Genomic DNA, 17,768 nt, shown 5'->3' with positions numbered 1-17,768 from the left:
CACCACACTCCCACGTCGGCCTCTCTCATGGGGAAGGAAATATGTATATACACTACAGCTGCTGTTACTACTACTACTACTACTACTACTACTAATGCGACTATTACTACTACTACTACTACTGCTGCTGCTGTTGTTGTTACTTCTACTACTAATACTGCTACTTATGATAACGATGATCATAATGATGATTATAACAGTAGTAGTTAGAATACCATAAGCACACAGGGATAAAAAACTTGTTGATCATAACCACATATTCCACTCTCTCCTGTAAACCTCCACATAACGATCGTTACAGAATCTGACTCCCAGTAGCTGGGGTGGCCGTACAGATGCGGCGGTTGTCTACCTGGTGGACTATTATCCCATATTTACTGGGGTCTCATTCGTCCTCAGGATTGAGCATCCGCGTATTAGTTAAGTTCGTTTTCCAAGTGTGTCTCTTGGCCAGAGTGGAATCGTGATCACTCCAGTGTTCTAGCTCTCCAGCCTTCACCAGCCATGGTAAAGTCTGCAGTAGGAGTAGTGGCACAGTCTTGCCTGAGGACCAGATCACCCAAGTAACCTATAAGTTGAGATTTCATTTCCTTCCTTCAGCTTGTCATTTTGTAACATTTCTGGTGGTCATGTCTGGTGCTTACACTTAAAGAACTCGTCCAGGTCTTATCTGTAATGCCTTGAGATAAGAGAATCGGTCACACGTCAAGGAGGACAACTGCTGTTGTCCTCGTGACTTCTCTTCGATTGGAGGTCGACTGAAGTGGGGGTGGTTGTTTCTCGTGATGGGGTCTGTAGAGTGGGCTTTGTTTACCTGACATGACGCTATGTGACGGAAGTGTCATGTTGCTCCTGTCAAAGAGAACCCGTTACACAGGGATCAGTGAGGATCGCTCCTCACCATTTTTTCGTCAGTGAACTAATTTCCCACTAATCTCTTCCTTGTCACCTGTCACTCAACTTAACGTCCTACACAAACGCCGTCTGTGAATGTTGCGTCTGCTCATGATGCTGGAGGTGTGTTGTGTCTGCTCATGATGCTGGAGGTGTGTTGTGTCTGCTCATGATGCTGGAGGTGTGTTGCGTCTGCTCATGATGCTGGAGGTGTGTTGTGTCTGCTCATGATGCTGGAGATCTGATCTTTTCAGTTGAGGAGATATCAAATCACGTTGAGCAGGCTTGCCACACTGCGTCATTATAGTGATAACAACATCGACGTTCATCACGTACCTGGTTGGCTGTCCAGTGGAGTTGGTGTGTGTGTGTGTGTGTGTGTGTGTGTGTGTGTGTGTGTGTGTGTCTGTGGTCGGCACGAGAGCAGTGGTGGTCGTGATGGCTCAGGGTGTGCGTGTAGCTAAGGGATTTGGGTTGTGGTTGTGGAAGTATGGGTTGTGCAGGAGACGTGGGATGAGGTTGTAGGGAAGATAGATTGTTGTGGGTTACGGTCGTGTTAATGTAAGTACCGAAATATGCTTTTGTTGGTCTTGTCTGTACAACTGTAGCAGGTTGTGTATGTGTGTGTGTGTGTGTGTGTGTGTGTGTGTGTGTGTGTGTGTGTGTGTATTTTTCTTATATACTTTTTGTTGTGTCCTGCAAGGCGTTGGACTCTATGATGTTAATAACACCCTAACTGGCAACAGGTGTGGTCCTTCGTAATGCAAGTTTTTTCATTCAAATCTGTTTATAACAGCAAATTTCTTGTTGCATGAGGATATATATATATATATATATATATATATATATATATATATATATATGTGTGTGTGTGTGTGTGTGTGTGTGTAAGAGAAGAAGGAGTAACGGTAATAAAAATAACCAGTACATTGTTAGTCAAAACTGACATCGTCTGCTGTACATGGTGAGGTCGGGGTTAGTTAGTGAGGGTGTCTGTAAACTGGATCATGTCTGTCACTAGAGGTCGCCTGGTTTTTCCCTCCGTCACACCTCTCTCCCTCTCTCCCTCCACCTCCTCCTCCTCCTCCTCCTCCTCTTCCTCCTCCTCCTCCTCCTCCTCTCCTCCTCCTCCTCCTCCTCCTCCTCCTCCTCCTCCTCCTCCTCCTCCCGCAGAGTGAAGGGAGTGGATAAGTCCTCGTCAGTGATAAGTACAATTTGAATACTGACTTTGGGTTCCAGTTTTCTTAAGCCAGTAATAAATGCACTGTAAATTGATTATCTTGTGGGTTTTTCCGTTAGGATTCTGAATGGTATATATATTTTTATATCCATTTTTCAGAAACGAAAATTGTTTGGATTTTGCTTGGATTAGATTAACATTATTACGCCGCTCGTGACCTAATTTGCTTATACAACTTTTCTCGATGTCGTCCTTGAATTCCTGCTTGTCATAGATATGTATATCATACTGCAATCTCGAGAGAGAGAGAGAGAGAGAGAGAGAGAGAGAGAGAGAGAGAGAGAGAGAGAGAGAGAGAGAGAGAGAGGTGGGTTGGTCATTGCACCACCAGCCCACACCTCGATCACTCATAACACCATCACTCAGCACAACCCCTGGGAGGTGGGCAGAACACCTTATTATGTTCTTTTTTTTTTCATCTTTTGCTCATCGAGGCCACTTGGCTGTGGTGCTGGTGCCGCCGCCAGCTGTGCAGACGGATTCTAGATCGACACGAAAGGTCTAGAAATCGTAAATTTCTTCGACCAGCAAATCGAAAGTAGTTCTTTCCAGTTACCTGGAAACCGTAATTCTTCTACGAGCGAACCGAAAGTGGTCCTTTTCCAGTTGTTAGAGTTTGGTTCCAGTGATTCCCATCAATTACCCGTAATTATTACCTCTTTATCTTTAATCTTTGTGGCATTTCTGTTATCATTTCATAGACGATTTATCACTAAATAACATTAGAGTTTCTCCAAATGTGATGAAACAAGGAGCCGTCTCAGTAACGCCAGACATGTCTTCACGTATATGAGATTTGTTTACATAGAACAATACCCAGGCATTTATCACCAGCGGAGAACATCAGACAGTACATCATCTCTCGTGTATAACTCTGGTTATTACATTCTCATCAAGCAAGAACATCACATCACACATCACTAATAATCGAGAACATCCACAGACCAATCAGTTACCAGATATAGACCCGACCCCAAGCAACACTCACCACATAACTGAGAGAATTCACCCAAACAGTTGATTACCGACACAGCTCAGTCAGGCACTTAACCACACACACCATCGTACAACCAGTCACATCAATACAAAAAGGCAAGCAGTAGTTTACTAAGGATCTTTATTCTAACCAATCATGTGGCGGGGAGGTATGGTAATGTTCAGCCTTGGGTTAATTACACGTATTGACAAGTCTCTTAATTAGTACCAGCTAGCAGTTCTCTTTTTGCTTACCAATCATTGGGAAATTGGATAAATAGTACTCGAAGTTTTCTTCACGTTATTTTTCTTTTTCGCATCAAATATCTTTAACTCCCTACCGTACTGGACGGCGGGTTGTTTCCTTCCTTACAGTTTGTGTTGTGTGCTGAGTGTTGTCTTGATGATGGTGATGGATCAAGGCTTTTTAAAAGCTGTACTTCGTCAAATGAGTTGCGTTATCATACCTGGCAATAATTGCACATAATCATGAATTCCTTCATTTCGTCAAGACCTGTAGTTTCTCTGTACCATTTTGTACCAGTGGTTCCCAACCCCTGCGGTACAAGTGTATCTTCAGTGGTACAAGAGAGGCGTCAAGATGGTACGTAGTGTTGTGTGGAAGTTCCATTCGTGTGTTAAAAGAAACATAGATAAACTTTTATATTACGAAATACGGAACAATAAATTTTACACACACTTCACTACGTTATGTGATGCAATAAACGTAACGTTTATTCCATTTCAAGTTGTCTTCGTTAAACTAAGACCCCGGATGTAAGGCGGTACAGAAAATGGAGGAAAGAGATGTTTGTGGTCCACCACTCCTAATGTGTGGGAACCAGTGGCATATAAGAGCTTTACGTGCCAAGTTCAATGTCATTTCATTCTGTGTTACTCGTACGTAGTGTAGACGCAGCAGCCTGTCTGCACACACACGGACAGAGAAACTTATAAAAAAGCTTAACTGTGAGTGATATCTAAACACGTAGTCAGACATTTTTCAAGAGACGTATTGCATCATCCAATTCAGCTTGAATGTAAAAAATATGTAACTGGCCATGATCAGAGATTTAAGGTTAAGGGTAAAACCTACTACGGATAAAAGGCATTCGAAAATTATGCTTCATTCCTGTTTTCATCTGTTCTTCCCATGTACCCAGGTACAGCTGTACTGAGGGGTGGCACTGAACCAGTGGTGTGGTGGTAGTGGCGAGGGTGGTAGATCTCGGTGCTTGACAGATGACGCAAGCTTCTTGTTTAACTGTAAAGGGTTGACCATGAAGGATTCGCCCTCCTCCTTCTCCAGGCTTCGCGTGTGTGTGTGTGTGTGTGTGTGTGTGTGTGTGTGTGTGTGTGTCCTCAGGCACGCATATGCCCCCTCATATATGCATAAGCATACCTTCAGCACGATAAGCACTCAGAGCGTGAATCCATGTCGTGTTTGAGCTTACGTCACACACAAGCAGAGTGTAGTAGTGAACCAACGCCTAGTCTTCTAAAGGTCCTCCTCCCTCCCTCACCACCAGCAGGAGCAGCAGGCACAAGGTCGTCTGTCGTGATGCCAGCTCCGGCGTCTCCCTTTATAATCTTATACAAAACTTACTGACGTTTCTCATCAGCCGATTGTCGTCTACGTATGCGAAAGACATGTTTCCTACCTCCCTCGTACCCTCTGTGACCCTCTTGCGCTACGGCTCGCAGGATGAGCATGGGGTGCACAATAGATTTGCCGGGATTACCGCCACAAATGAATCTCTGAAACGTTTTTATTTTGAATGGAAAACCAGAGAAAAGAGGGTGTGGTAGTGGGTTGCCTCGAACGCGTGTCCCGAGGTTTGAAGAGAAGGTGAGCCAACCAGCCAAAGGCCAGCCTTGCCACCTCTTCCCGTTCCTCCTTCGAAACAAGGCAGCCATTGCAGTGACGACTTCTCTCAGAAGGAGCTCCGGTTCTCGTGCAGTGGCTAACTGGTGGCGTGAGCTGTGAGCTACTGCCTGGCCATTACGCACAGTAAGTCATGCAACAGCAGCAGTAACAGCAGCAGTAACGGCAGCAGTAACAGCAGCAGTAACAGCAGCAGTTCCTTTATTCATTATCTCTTCTGTTGCTTTGTTTGTCTCACGTTGGATTTGCTAACCTTATGTGTTTTATGGTCATTCATTAACCCTTTTCGTCTCTCTATCTTGAATAACCTTCCACTGTTACAACCTTCCACTGTTACAACCTTCCACTGTTATAACCTTCCACAGTTACAACCTTCCACTGTTATAAACTTCCGCTGTTATAACCTTCCACTGTTATAACATTCCAGTGTTACAACCTTCCACAGTTATAACCTTCCACTGTTATATTTTTGCATCTCTTTTTACCCAGTTGCACAACGGAACATCGTCTTTTTCTTGTCGTTTTAAGGAACTTGTTGCGTGAGTTACCGGTTCGTTTGACGTCTTTGTAGTCACCTTCTGCCTAAATTATTACGTCTGTTTAATGTCACTCAGGTCGTCCAGTGACTGACTTACGGCTCCTCAGTGTCGCTGAGGTCATCTAGTGACTGAGTTACGACTTCTTAGTGTTGCATAAGTCATCCGTTGACTGAGCCATTACGACCTTTTAATGGCATTTTGGTTGCCCGTCCATTGAATATTTTTTTCGTCCTTTTTTTGATGCCGTTTAGGTCGTTCTTTGCCCGACTTTTTTTTCATTCTGGCGCACCACTTGTGGATGATGTTTGCCTTTGGTCACAATCGTTAAAAGTTTACATAAGTGCTACGTTCTGTGGGATGTTTGTCCTCGTTTTGTCACATTCCTGTACGTTCTCACGTGTGTCCTCTCGCATCATCTGACCCACTTTTGTTTCCTCTTTATTCATTCACTTTCCACCCACTTCCTCCTAAGGTTAAATTCACCTGACTGATCTTTTATATTTCTGATTCTACTTCGAATCTGTCATGAACTATTTGGTCATTTATAGCTTCAGTTTTCATACACCTCAAAGTTTCTTTCTCTATATACTTGATCATTCATTCATTTCGTGATAGTCATCCATATCTGTATTCATTCGTTGCCTCGTTGTTGACTTAGTTCTAAAGACGATAGGTATTCACCAGCTCGCTATTGTTCCGTTAATGTTGTGGTTTACAATTATTGTACAGAGGCAGGAGGCTGGCATTGTCTGTCGCACTGAATTGTTTCTTGGGAGAGAGTTGTCGTTTTCTCTTACCGTATATTGGTGTTCGTTAATGTTATCATTAAGTTCATAATGGGAATTCAATCACCAATGAGCCGCCCACTACACTTATGTTTGTCAAAGTAAAAAACAATGTGGGGTGCAGATACAGTGAAGACTTGTATCCCACAGATTATTACATACCGACTTTTTCCTGACTCGAAACGTGTTTGAATCTAATCAGATTTAAAATCTTAAGGATGAAGGTCGCAAGGATAAAGATATTTTCAGTTAACAAATACTGAACAGTGAATTATAATTCGTCCTTGTAATACACACAGACAAGAAGCTTGTTCTAGACGCGGGTAAATCATGTGTGTGTGTGTGTGTGTGTGTGTGTGTTCGAGATCAAAATGAAACAGTGAACCATCTAATGAAACATTGAACCAGTCAGTATTGTGTGATCTGGGACACACGTATCGAAAGGAAACAGAAGATGCATAGCGCGTAGCATAGGCGTCACCACATGTAGCCAGCTGGGTGTAGAACGTGTAGCAGAGGACCTTAACATGTTGTATAGCACTGTACAGATCTTTGTATAAAAACCTGCCGACTGCATGTTGCGTGTGAAGTTACAAAATGGAGTTGAGCTCTTCGGGGAAAAGAAATTTGCTGTACAGGCAGCAAAGTATGGGAAAGTAATGTTAAGTAGGAAGTTTACATTGTGACAACGAATTATCTTTCAAAATATATATTCAGGTGTTTGAGTAGCACAGGGAGTCAGGTAAATAACAGTCACAGGTAGTGGGACAAATGTCAACAATAGGGAGTGTGTCAGTAATGTCCATAACAGGTAATGAGGTACTAACCACAGGAAGTGGGTCAGTAACATCAACAAGCGGGAGTAAGGCAGGAACAGCTACAACAGGTAGTTGGTCAGGAGCATGTACAACAGGTAATGGGACAGTAATAGACTACTCTCCAAGAGTGAACAAGGCAAGTGGTGGGAAACGACTAAGGACAAGTTTGTGTTATTTTGTTTATGGCGTTTGTTGTTTAGCAGTTGTGTCTGACGTCTCGTCCAGCAGATATCTCTGTTTAATGATGGCGTGTAACATCACACAGAGCCAAGTAGCGTTCGAGAAAGCAAGAGACCATATAGGACCGTACTTCCGTGTGAGTGTCGCGCCTCGGAAGACAAGACTGATAACGATAATGACGATGAAAATCAAGATGATGTCGACGAAGAAGAAAACTCTGGCGATGACGTAGCCGTTGCTAAAGACGAGGAACCCAGATTTAACTCTTGTACTGAGGAAGAAAGATTTAATACGAAAGCAGACCATTAGAACATCGACCCAGTTAAAAACCTGAGATAATAACACCAATCTTCTTCATCGTATCCGTTCAGGAGGCTGATTGGAGGAGCTTCGCGTGCTGTTTGACGGCATGTGAAGGTAATTTCGCGAGGGTGTGGGAGTGAGACACGTTGGTTGCTGTGACTTGGTGGGAAGTGTTTGGTTTACTGAAAACTTCGGTTGGGAGGTGGACGAGAGCGACAGAGGCGATGGAGAGATATGGACAGAAAGATAAACAGGACTATCAAAAGGACAAGATGGATGTGGACACGAACATTGACAATTAGACAGATAAATAGACTTGAATGAGAGCTATAGAAAGACAGATAAGTTATCAAAGGTACAGACAGACATAGAAGAATAGATATGAAGTTAAGCAGAGATGTGTGGGTTGAAAGACTCTCATGATTAGATAATCTGAGAGGGACAGACAGGCAGACAGACGTGAGTGGACAGAGAAAGTGAGGCAGGGTAGTACACAGGCCATGTGAGGCCAGGGCGGGTAGCTGGCTGGCTGTTGGGTGGTGAAGCAGCCGCCCGCCCGCCCGCTCGTCCCTATCCACAACCCAAGCTTTCTCCTCCCGCGTCCCTACCGCGCTCAGTCTGTGTACCGTCTCCCAGCCAGTGTGAGGTGGTCCCCGTCCAGCCTCACTCACCATACCATATGTGGCTGGCGGTACCGTTGTGTGTGCCACTGTACCGTGCTTCATCTTTCTTCACTGGTATCATTCGCGTCCTTCTGTACCGTGTGTTATCCTGCGGTATTCGTGTGTGTGTACTTGATGTGGTACAGCGGATGTCTCTCTGTACCGCATAGGATAGGATACTCGTGTTGCAGTTTTAAGGAACCATTACTTCTACCTTCGCCACTGACGTGTTTTATTACCAGTTACAGCTAGTGATACAGACACTAGTTACATCTAGTTATGACTAGATACGGAAACAAGTGAAGTTAGTGTACTTAGTGAACACATAACTAGTGTCATGAAAGGCGTTAGTTGAAAGTGAGCAGAACAGGTTCATTCTCAATGAAAATTATTTTGGCACATGAACCATACTCGTTCATACCATGGATCTGGAATGGAACATTATCTTCACTGTTTAAGAAAACATGTCATCGCGTGGTTATGATCACAGTGGGAAAAATACCTGTCATCCTGGGTTGTGAACTGATGGCAAATGACTAATGTACGAGAAAGAAATTAACTGGATAATTGATTAATGGTTAAGTAGGTCATGGAGGGAAGTAATTATTTACTAAATTAAAAAAGTGAAATCAAGGATTTTTTCAAGACATTTTGAAAATTAAAGTAATTTCTTATTCACTGATGATTTATCATTTGTTGCATCATAACATTATAAAATTATTTTCCCTTGACGTTGTGTTCTCTGTTAATGTTTCAACAAACCAGCTGGAGTTGCGTTCTTTCAAGTTTTCGGATTATCAGATAATTTGGTATCTATATGGCTTGTTGGATTATTATACTCTCATTGCTTTACGATTTCATACATTCGAATCATCAGTTAGTTAAGGTTTTGATACATACAGACTATCACATTTTAAGACTATCACTGTTTTTTTTTTTTTTTTGCATACGTATACAGTCGAATTATCGGTTAGAGCCTTCTTCATTATGAATAACTGGATTGTAATAGAACATTGTATATGTAAAACCATTAAGATGATAATCAGAGAACAAAACCTTAAGTATGGGATCAGTTATATCATCAAGCTGTCAATGTTTTCTTTTTTAAATGTCTTATAATCGAAGTGTCTTCTGCATAGTCAAGCACATAACTGATAGAAACTAATATCATTTTGGTATACGTATCATTTCATTAATCATCATTTCAGTCTCCCAAATCTCAGTCCTTCAGATAATCTTGCTGCTAGAAAATGGACTGTATGCTTCTTCTGTTGATGTTTTTGAATATTTTTTGTTCATAAAGAGGAAAGGATTCAGAGCTCATCTCTTGTGTTACTAGAGTCACGGATGCTCCATGACAGGGGATTAGATGTTTGTTGAGTGATACGTTTATGACTTGAAGATATGAGAGAACTTGTGTAACGCTGAGGTGGAGGAGGAGGAGGAGGAGGAGGCCACATTGTGTTTTTGTTGTGATGATATTACTGTGTTTCCAGTCAACAGAATACGGGTCCCTGGTTAAGATATATCTTTAGGGACTTTTCCCTCCAAAAGACTCACACACACACACACACACACACACACACACACACACACACACACACACACACACACACACACACACTCCTGCCCCAGTCACATGCATACGAGACAATATGTTAGTCAGAAACGCTAACCAAAGGACCCTTATGACGCTCTTTCATGAGTCCTTTGAATTTCGAGAAAACAATTATCAAGCCGTGTCCTGGGCTGCCCTGGACCTACCAGGACCAGCCTAACAATGTCAGGTCGAGTCCTGGGCTACCCCTGACCTACCAGGACCAGCCGAACAGTAAGCAGGTTTACACAAAAGCCAAATGATCTGCCTGAACCAGTTTCGAAATGCCACCTTGGTCGGTAGGATGCCTACCATTATGCAAATATTTGAGCGTAATCATAAAAACCATCTGCTATTTTCATTCCATTAATAGAATTTTGGAGCTCACTCTACCGATATTTACTTTTGATGCGTAATCTTTTCTAATACGTAATGACGTAAGTCATTTGATTTTTCCCTTCCTTCCTTCCTTCCGTTTGTTTCAATAGGTCATTTACCCTCAAGTGAGTATCATATGGGCATTCTGCCCGCACATGACAGGAAGTGTCGTATGTCTTTTTCCTACTGGAACAGCGTTTCTCTCTCGTTCCAGAGTACGCAAGTTTATTTTCCTTCCAGTTTTCCAGCGGGAGTAAAAAGAAGACAGGAGTGAAAGCCAGATAATGGAGTAGCGGTAACTCCTCTCTAACACAACTCTCACTCGCTGCTGAAGGTCTGAACATTTCCATCATCTGACACGACTCGGAACGTGTGATCTACAAACCTGTTATCGAGAGCCATGTAGTTTCGTAGAGACCTGTCAAACTTGGTGAAACTCGTTAGTGAGTAATTTTGTCTCCATGAAGCTTGTCTTGAGACGCATCTCGTACAGGGTTCACTTTCAAGAAAAAAAGGCGATTGTTTTTTCTTTAAATGACCTACATAGCACGGGCAAAATATGCTTCAATCAAGGCCATCTTGCGTGAAACAAAAGGAAAAGAAGAAAGTATGAAAGAAAGATAGTAATCATGGCTCCCCAGGTGTTCATGCACCTAATCCTTAAAGGAAGAAAACCTATATGAAGTTATATGAAGTCAAGAGAAAGAAGAGAATTCCACAGTTTAGCTGAGCGAGAGAAGGAAGAGGAATTATAACGCCCAATCCTCGAGCTGCTGGTCTTCACGTAGAAACAGTCGGAAGCAGCGTAAGCCCGGGGGTCCAAACCCTGGGGATGGGGACACATGCAGACAGCTCACAAGAACAATGGCAGATGACTTATCAAAATCTTCCCGTGAAACTTTTTCTCAAGAAAACTTGTTTCCTAAATACCATCTTATGAGGAGGATCCGTTCTGTAAATATCCGTAGCACAGAAACATGGCATCTAGACACTGCTAGTGACACCATCTGCTGAGGTGAAGTGCTCCAGGTTGACCTTCTTAGTCTCTCATATGAACACTGCAGGACTGAATTGTTCGAGAAAGATATGAATATGAAAATGAAAAGATTTCTTTTTGTCTTGTGTGCCGCTAAGATTCCGTGAATACTTCGTCTCTGGAATCAACAGCTGTTGAAGAGAGAAAAAACACGCTATAGAATCACGTTATATATTCAGTCATTAGACAAAAAATTAACTTTTTCTTTTTCTCGCATAGAACATTTAGCTCTGTTGATTAAAACCTGTGCATCGTGAAGGATCAGGAAGGCAGCAAACTGCATAGATACAACAGTGCCAAGATGTACTTTCTTCATGACAGAAACTGGGTGAATTCTCAGTCGTCAGCACATGTTCGTGTCAACTACTTTTTCATATTTCTTATAAAATTTTTTCTTCTGGATTTCCATCAGCTGCTCTGCTCGTGTGGAGGAGGACGTGTACTTGTGCAGATGTTTCCTCACACACAAGAGTTTATGTCTTCTGATGATCAGTGCAGAGAACCCTAATGCAATTTTGATGTTATGTGATTAACATATCGAATCTAATTGCAGTTTGAATTAGGACTGTGAACCTAAATGCATTTTGACGTTATGTGATCAGTAAAGCTAATCCAAATTCAGTTTTGATGCCATGTAATTAGCATAGTGGAGTTTAAACTTCGTAATCAATATTGCGAACCTGAATGCTCCATTTATACACTATGTCACCAGTAAGTGCTAAATGCAGTTTTGATGACGCGTGACCTGTATAGTAAACCAAAACGCAGGCGTGGATCAAGCTGTAATGTCATCCCAGCGATGCAAACGGACGGTATTGCCAAATCTTTTGTTTTGAACATAACAATGTCTCCTGTCGCTGACCGGAACTGTGAATGTCATTTTAGTGTCCCACTCTTGCCTCATCTCGCTGGTCATAACTTCACAGTGTTGTTTTAAACAGACAAGTAAACATTCCTATGATTTTTTTTCGGCTGTGGATATCGCTATCTGACTCCGGGATCTTGAAGATGGAAGGAAATAGTCCAGTACCAAATTCATGGAGTCACCCCCGTAAACGTATCATTGAAAACCTTCAAACAGAGAAAACGGGTAACTTTGTTATGTCCGGGTCACGCAAGAGTTCACTGTAGGACCTAAAGAATAGAAACGTCAGAGCGCACTGAGGTCCCGTACACACTAGGGAGCAGGAGAACCCCTCAACAAACCTGTTTTCTTCCACTGTGATCAACTTGCACAACGAACCTTTGCCTGTGTTCTTGGGCAGCGAACTGTTAAGGACCCGAGAAAAGAATCCTGGACTGCGATACGGAGAATGTTCGACCTGAGTTGTGAAGTATGTTTATGAGCAGCTGCGCATTGCAGGAATAGAAAATGTGTAAGGTGTGACAGGTCAGGAAGATTCAGAGTGGTGTGTGTATGTGTGTGTGTGTGTGTGTGTGTGTGTGTGTGTGTGATTACAATTTGTAATAACTATTTGTTTGTTATGGGGAGAGAATTTCACACTCTTGTGACCTCGTCTTCTTAACCTTGTACATGTGTACCAGGGATTTACTTCTATTTATGCACGCGCGCGAGCACACACACACACACACACACACACACACACACACACACTAGCCTATGCCAGGTACCCATTCTATCGAGCAACCTCAAAGAGAAGAACAGCTGGGTGGACTGTGGACCAACTGCTGCGACCAGAATTCGAACCTAAACGGATTTGATCCCAGGCGGCCCATGCATGTGTGACTGATGGTCAGTGACGCTAACCATTACACCACGGAGGGCCGTGTGTGTGTGTGTGTGTGTGTGTGTGTGTGTGTGTGTGTGAACCTTTGCTTGTTTTGCGTGTGTGTGGTTTGTACGTTTGTTTGTGTGTATATATGTACATATTATAGATATGATCTAAACCATAACTCAGGTCAAATGACATATGAAATAGAATCTTGTTCTTGTTGACCAGTTATCAAAAAAAGTTGGTGAAGATGAGGATCATGACTTGGTGGAACTATTTCATGTTCCTTCTGTCGTGTTCCGTGTCGGATCGTCCAGCTGTCAAGCGAAGATGAGCAACAGGCTACCATGGAGGTAGGGGGTCGGGTGGATACAGGTTGATGTGTCGTGAAAGAAGGCCAGTAACCTGAGGAAGCAGAGGGTTGTCGCAACAGCCTCGTATAGTGGGAGAAAGGGAATTAATGTAGGGAAAAGCAGGCTTTTGCAAGATCATGGGATGGAACAAAAGAGGATGGAAAGTGAGGAGAGAAGGAATTTTCTTTCAGGATTTCTTTTATGTATAGAGACAAGGAATCAACGTGAGTGAAAGAGGATTTAATAGCTTGACGTGGTTGCAGGTGTGGGGAGAACGGTGGGGTGTGGGGGGGATGATGTGGGGTTGGGGGGATGAAGAATCATGCACGTCATCTTCCGTGATGAATCTTGTGAAGACGGAGAAACCTCATCAGAAACGCTCCGACAATTTTCCTGCTGTATGATACATTGACCAGCTCACCGCGTCAGTTCGGTATAAGATGGCGATCGATAAACACAAGAGGTATTATCTTTTTCTTCTCTGCAGGCTTTGTAAATAATTATCGAGGTGAATAATAAACGTGCGGTGCACCAAGTGTGAAGAATGACCAGAGTGAAGATGGTGGGTGTGAGTCAGGGCTGAGTGTTGGGCGGTCACCATGCTGGACCTGCTGTTGGCGGGCCTTGTGGGCCTCACCTACACCTGCGTCCAGACTCTCTTCTTCCTTAACTGTCTCAACTCACGAAGGAGGGAACAGCGGAGGCTGGACAGGGTCTGTAGGGAGAGCTTGAGGAAGATCAACAGCAGTGTGGGTGAGGCGCTGAAGAGCAAAAAAGAGGAGATTGAAAAAGGAAACGTCCCAAAGAACCTCGAAGAAAACGAGAGTTCTAATAAAGTGGAAAATGGGAAAGAGGAAACTGACGACAAAAACACAACGGCAGAAAACGCTGAGGACCGGTTAGTGACGCGACTAGTGGTTAAAAGTGGGAAGACGGCTTTACCTACTTCCCAGGAGTTGTTCACGAGCTCTCACGGCGTCAACGTGCAAAATACCGCCGTGCAACTCGACGGTCAAACCATGGAAGACGAGGATGATCTTGCAGGTGAGCTAAACGAACCTCCCTCGCAGCCGAAGACCGAAGTTAACCTCACTACACACAAGAGGAGCTATTCAACGCTGACCATGGCTACAGCAGCGGGGGCGGCGGCGGCGGCTCCTCCTCAGATCCTCTCGGAGTACAACATTACAGTCAACAGCAACATGATCGAGGTCCGAGACGATGCACACCCGACCCTACAGAATATAGACCCGATTTACGAGTCAGTAGATGGAGGACCTAACTCCCTTCTGACGCAGGTGACGATCTTGTGTGAAGATGCAGAAGGAGGTCATGAACTTGACTCGAGGAACTCGCAGGAGTTTCAGGGACAGGAAGAGGAGAGACCGGCGGCGGATGTGGACGAAGGTTGCAACCAGGAGGATGAGGTGGATGACACACACCGGAAGCTCTCCAGACTACCCGATATCAACCTCGTTACTACCATCTCTCAAATACTACATAGTCCTCCAGAATCTATGGAACCAGGAAGCGAGAATCTACCACTGGAAGTACTCGACACCACCTTAGGTTCCTCACCCACTCACAGCGATGCCAGTGTTTCACTCCAAAGTCATTTACTCCTGAGTGAAGGCAGTGAATGCACCGAGTCGAGGGTGACTGTCAGGCATGAAGAGGCTCTAAAGGATGACTCTTTGAGTCAACATGGAGAAAGCAGCTTCAGAACGTGTGATGCACGGAAGTTGAACCGAATTTTCTCAAGTCAGAAAGATACGGACGGCCCGCACGGTACATGGACGCTGCCCCGAGTCACTCGCCGTACCCAGGAGACCCACGGTTCCCTGCCCAGACAGAGGGGTGTCGTCGAGGAGGAGGGAGGTCGATCTGCCCCCAGCGGCAACACGGACTCGTCGAGCCCCGCCGCTAGCCACTTTACCAGGCGTGACGAGGCGCCAGAGGGAAGCGACCTGCACCAAGCCAACACCCTCAACACCTGCCATTCAACCCCAGCCATGGCTGGAGTTGCTACCACACCGCCACACACCCCGCGCTCCACCACCACAGACGACCACTACAGCGAAGTTTCGTGCGGTCAGACTGATAAAGGCGACTCGGGCTCTAGTATGGGTAACCTGGAGTCGACCTGTGTGACCAGTGATAATCATATATACAGTGAAGCGTCAGGTGATTCCTTGTATTTCACCGCGAGTGACCATACTAGCTGTGAACTTAGCAGTGAAATGAGAGGTGAGAGTGACGAGGGCTTCGAAACCACAGTATATGAAATGATTGACTCACCCAGTACCCAGCATGAAGTGAAGCACAGCTCTGTTATAATAAAAGTTACCGTTCCGAACCCGAACGAAACCGTTTCGAAAGAACGAAGTGATATACCGGAGGACGATGTCGAGTCCTCCTTATATACCTATGGTAGTAATATCTACGAGGAAATTAAGAGTGATTCAGAAACGTCAGGTGAACCGATCGCGAAGATTACCCTGGAATCCCTAGATGATGCCTACAGTGTCGGCTCAGGCTCACAGTACGAGAACATATCCGAATCGGATACTCACGGCGACTCAGGATATGAATCACCAGGTACAGTATCTGCTTTGTTTGTCTCGAATATATTTAAGTTGGGATAAGCATCTGGGTGTGTTCTTTAAGATATTTCAAATTAGAGAACTTACTGCCTCACCAGTGTTCTAAATAAATCCAGCAGTGTTAGATTCTACTTAGATGTAGTAAAGACTGACTGAAGGGAGGATATTTTTCTAAAAGGTAAAGCCTTTTGTAGTTTGGATAACTCCTAAGTGTTACCCTCTTCATGCTGAGAATATATATATATATATATATATATATATATATATATATATATATATATATATATATATATATATATATATATATATATATATGTAATGTATTATCTAATTATAGATTTATTTGTGCAAAAACATTCTTGGAACAATTTTTCTCTCTATCTCTTACGTTCCATTAACAGTGATAGCTTCGTGTTTCATATTCATATTCACTAAGCACCCTTATGAATATGTAGGATGTTAAGTATAGCTTATGAATACTTAGGGTGTTAATGTATGTGCATATTCAACGTGTTGATGTATGGTTGTGGGATCAAACATAAAGTGTATGTTGGGAGTTGGTCTTGAGCACACTAGTCAAATACTTGGGCTGATCTTACTTGTCAGCAGTAATCAACACTGGTCATGAGTGTCAGCATTAATGGTAGTTGTCAGCCCCGGTCTCGAGTTTCATTAACTGTGTGGACAGTCAGCGCTGGTCTGCAGTGTCACCATTGGTCAACCGTGTCACTATTAGTGCACATTGTCAGCAATGGTCTACAGTGTCATTATTGGTCTGTGGTGTCACCATTTATTTCGAATGTCGTAAGTGATTGCGATTGTCAGCTTTGGTTTCGGTTGAAAGTTTTGTTATACAATACCATTAATGTTTTATTCCGTGCTAGCACTGGTTTCTACTGACATAGCTGATCATTTGTACTACTGGTCTCGAGTCAGAGGTGTTCTACAGTGTCAGAAGTCGAGGTCTCTTCTTAGCTTTGGTCTTGAGTTCTCGAGTGGTCCATATGGGTCTGGCGAACAATTACGGCCAGTGACTGACGTTGCATTATACAGTTTGAAGAGAGAGAGAGAGAGAGAGAGAGAGAGAGAGAGAGAGAGAGAGAGAGAGAGAGAGAGAGAGAGAGAGAGAGAGAGAGCAGGAGGAAGGGGGGAGGAGTTAGTGCACTCAGGGGGTGAAGTGGAGAACTGGTTAGGGTGGGTGATGGTCTACCTGTACACCAAGCTCGGGGTCTGTGGCCGTGAGTGGCAGCCAATTTACTGTTCTATCATTTGTCATTGTGTTGAACCACAACCCTTACGGTATCACAGACAGGTGCACCGTCATACGTCCATACCTGTGGAGATACTTCACACGCTCGGGCCTGTGAGCCACATGAAAAGTGATTTAGAGTTTTAGAACTAAATTCGTCTTCTCTGTCTAAGGTTACAGTAAGTTGGCGAACACGACTGCCAGAGCATACGATCCTGGCTTTCCAGTTCGTATCTCACTTCTTGGACCTGAAGCACAGGAAGTAACTTGCTTTTTGTGACGTGATCATCGAAATCTGGTAATCATACGAGTTCAAACAGCGGAAGTACACATGGCATCTTCAGTTCCTTTCATTCCTTATATATATGTTTGTTTTGCCTTTAACATTCTTTCAAACATCAAGTCGTCATATTTCTATATCAAACCATGAAGCAAAAAATAATAGCAGATATGTACGGGTGATTAGATCAAGATGTCTTTCATCTTACCAGTGGCTCAGATAACATCTGAGTCAAGTGTAGACAGTTATGGACTCACT

The 17,768-nt window shown here is 43.6% G+C and overlaps 1 protein-coding gene across 13 annotated transcripts in view; it reads left to right on the top strand.

The window, feature by feature from the left end:
- Positions 1-17,768, top strand: part of f (espin protein forked) — a 410,656-nt gene that overhangs the window by 346,206 nt on the left and 46,682 nt on the right. Inside the window, exons 1-2 of one of the 13 annotated variants that reach the window (XM_071674481.1) lie at positions 1,348-1,455; positions 13,866-15,976. The exons of 10 other annotated variants lie outside the window; for them this stretch is intronic. In XM_071674481.1, coding sequence (XP_071530582.1) covers positions 13,978-15,976 — 1,999 coding nt within the window. In that variant the 5' untranslated portion in view covers positions 1,348-1,455; positions 13,866-13,977. Of the gene's footprint in view, positions 1-1,347; positions 1,456-8,184; positions 8,357-13,865; positions 15,977-17,768 lie in introns of those variants that run through there. 2 more of the 13 variants (XM_071674480.1, XM_071674488.1) reach the window with 2 other exon arrangements.

The sequence above is a fragment of the Panulirus ornatus genome, chromosome 20, assembly GCF_036320965.1.
Source record: "Panulirus ornatus isolate Po-2019 chromosome 20, ASM3632096v1, whole genome shotgun sequence".
In the NCBI taxonomy this organism is placed as follows: Eukaryota; Metazoa; Arthropoda; class Malacostraca; order Decapoda; family Palinuridae; genus Panulirus; species Panulirus ornatus.
The sequence above is the reverse complement of the archived record's forward strand: the minus strand, read 5'-3'. Positions and strand labels throughout refer to the sequence as shown.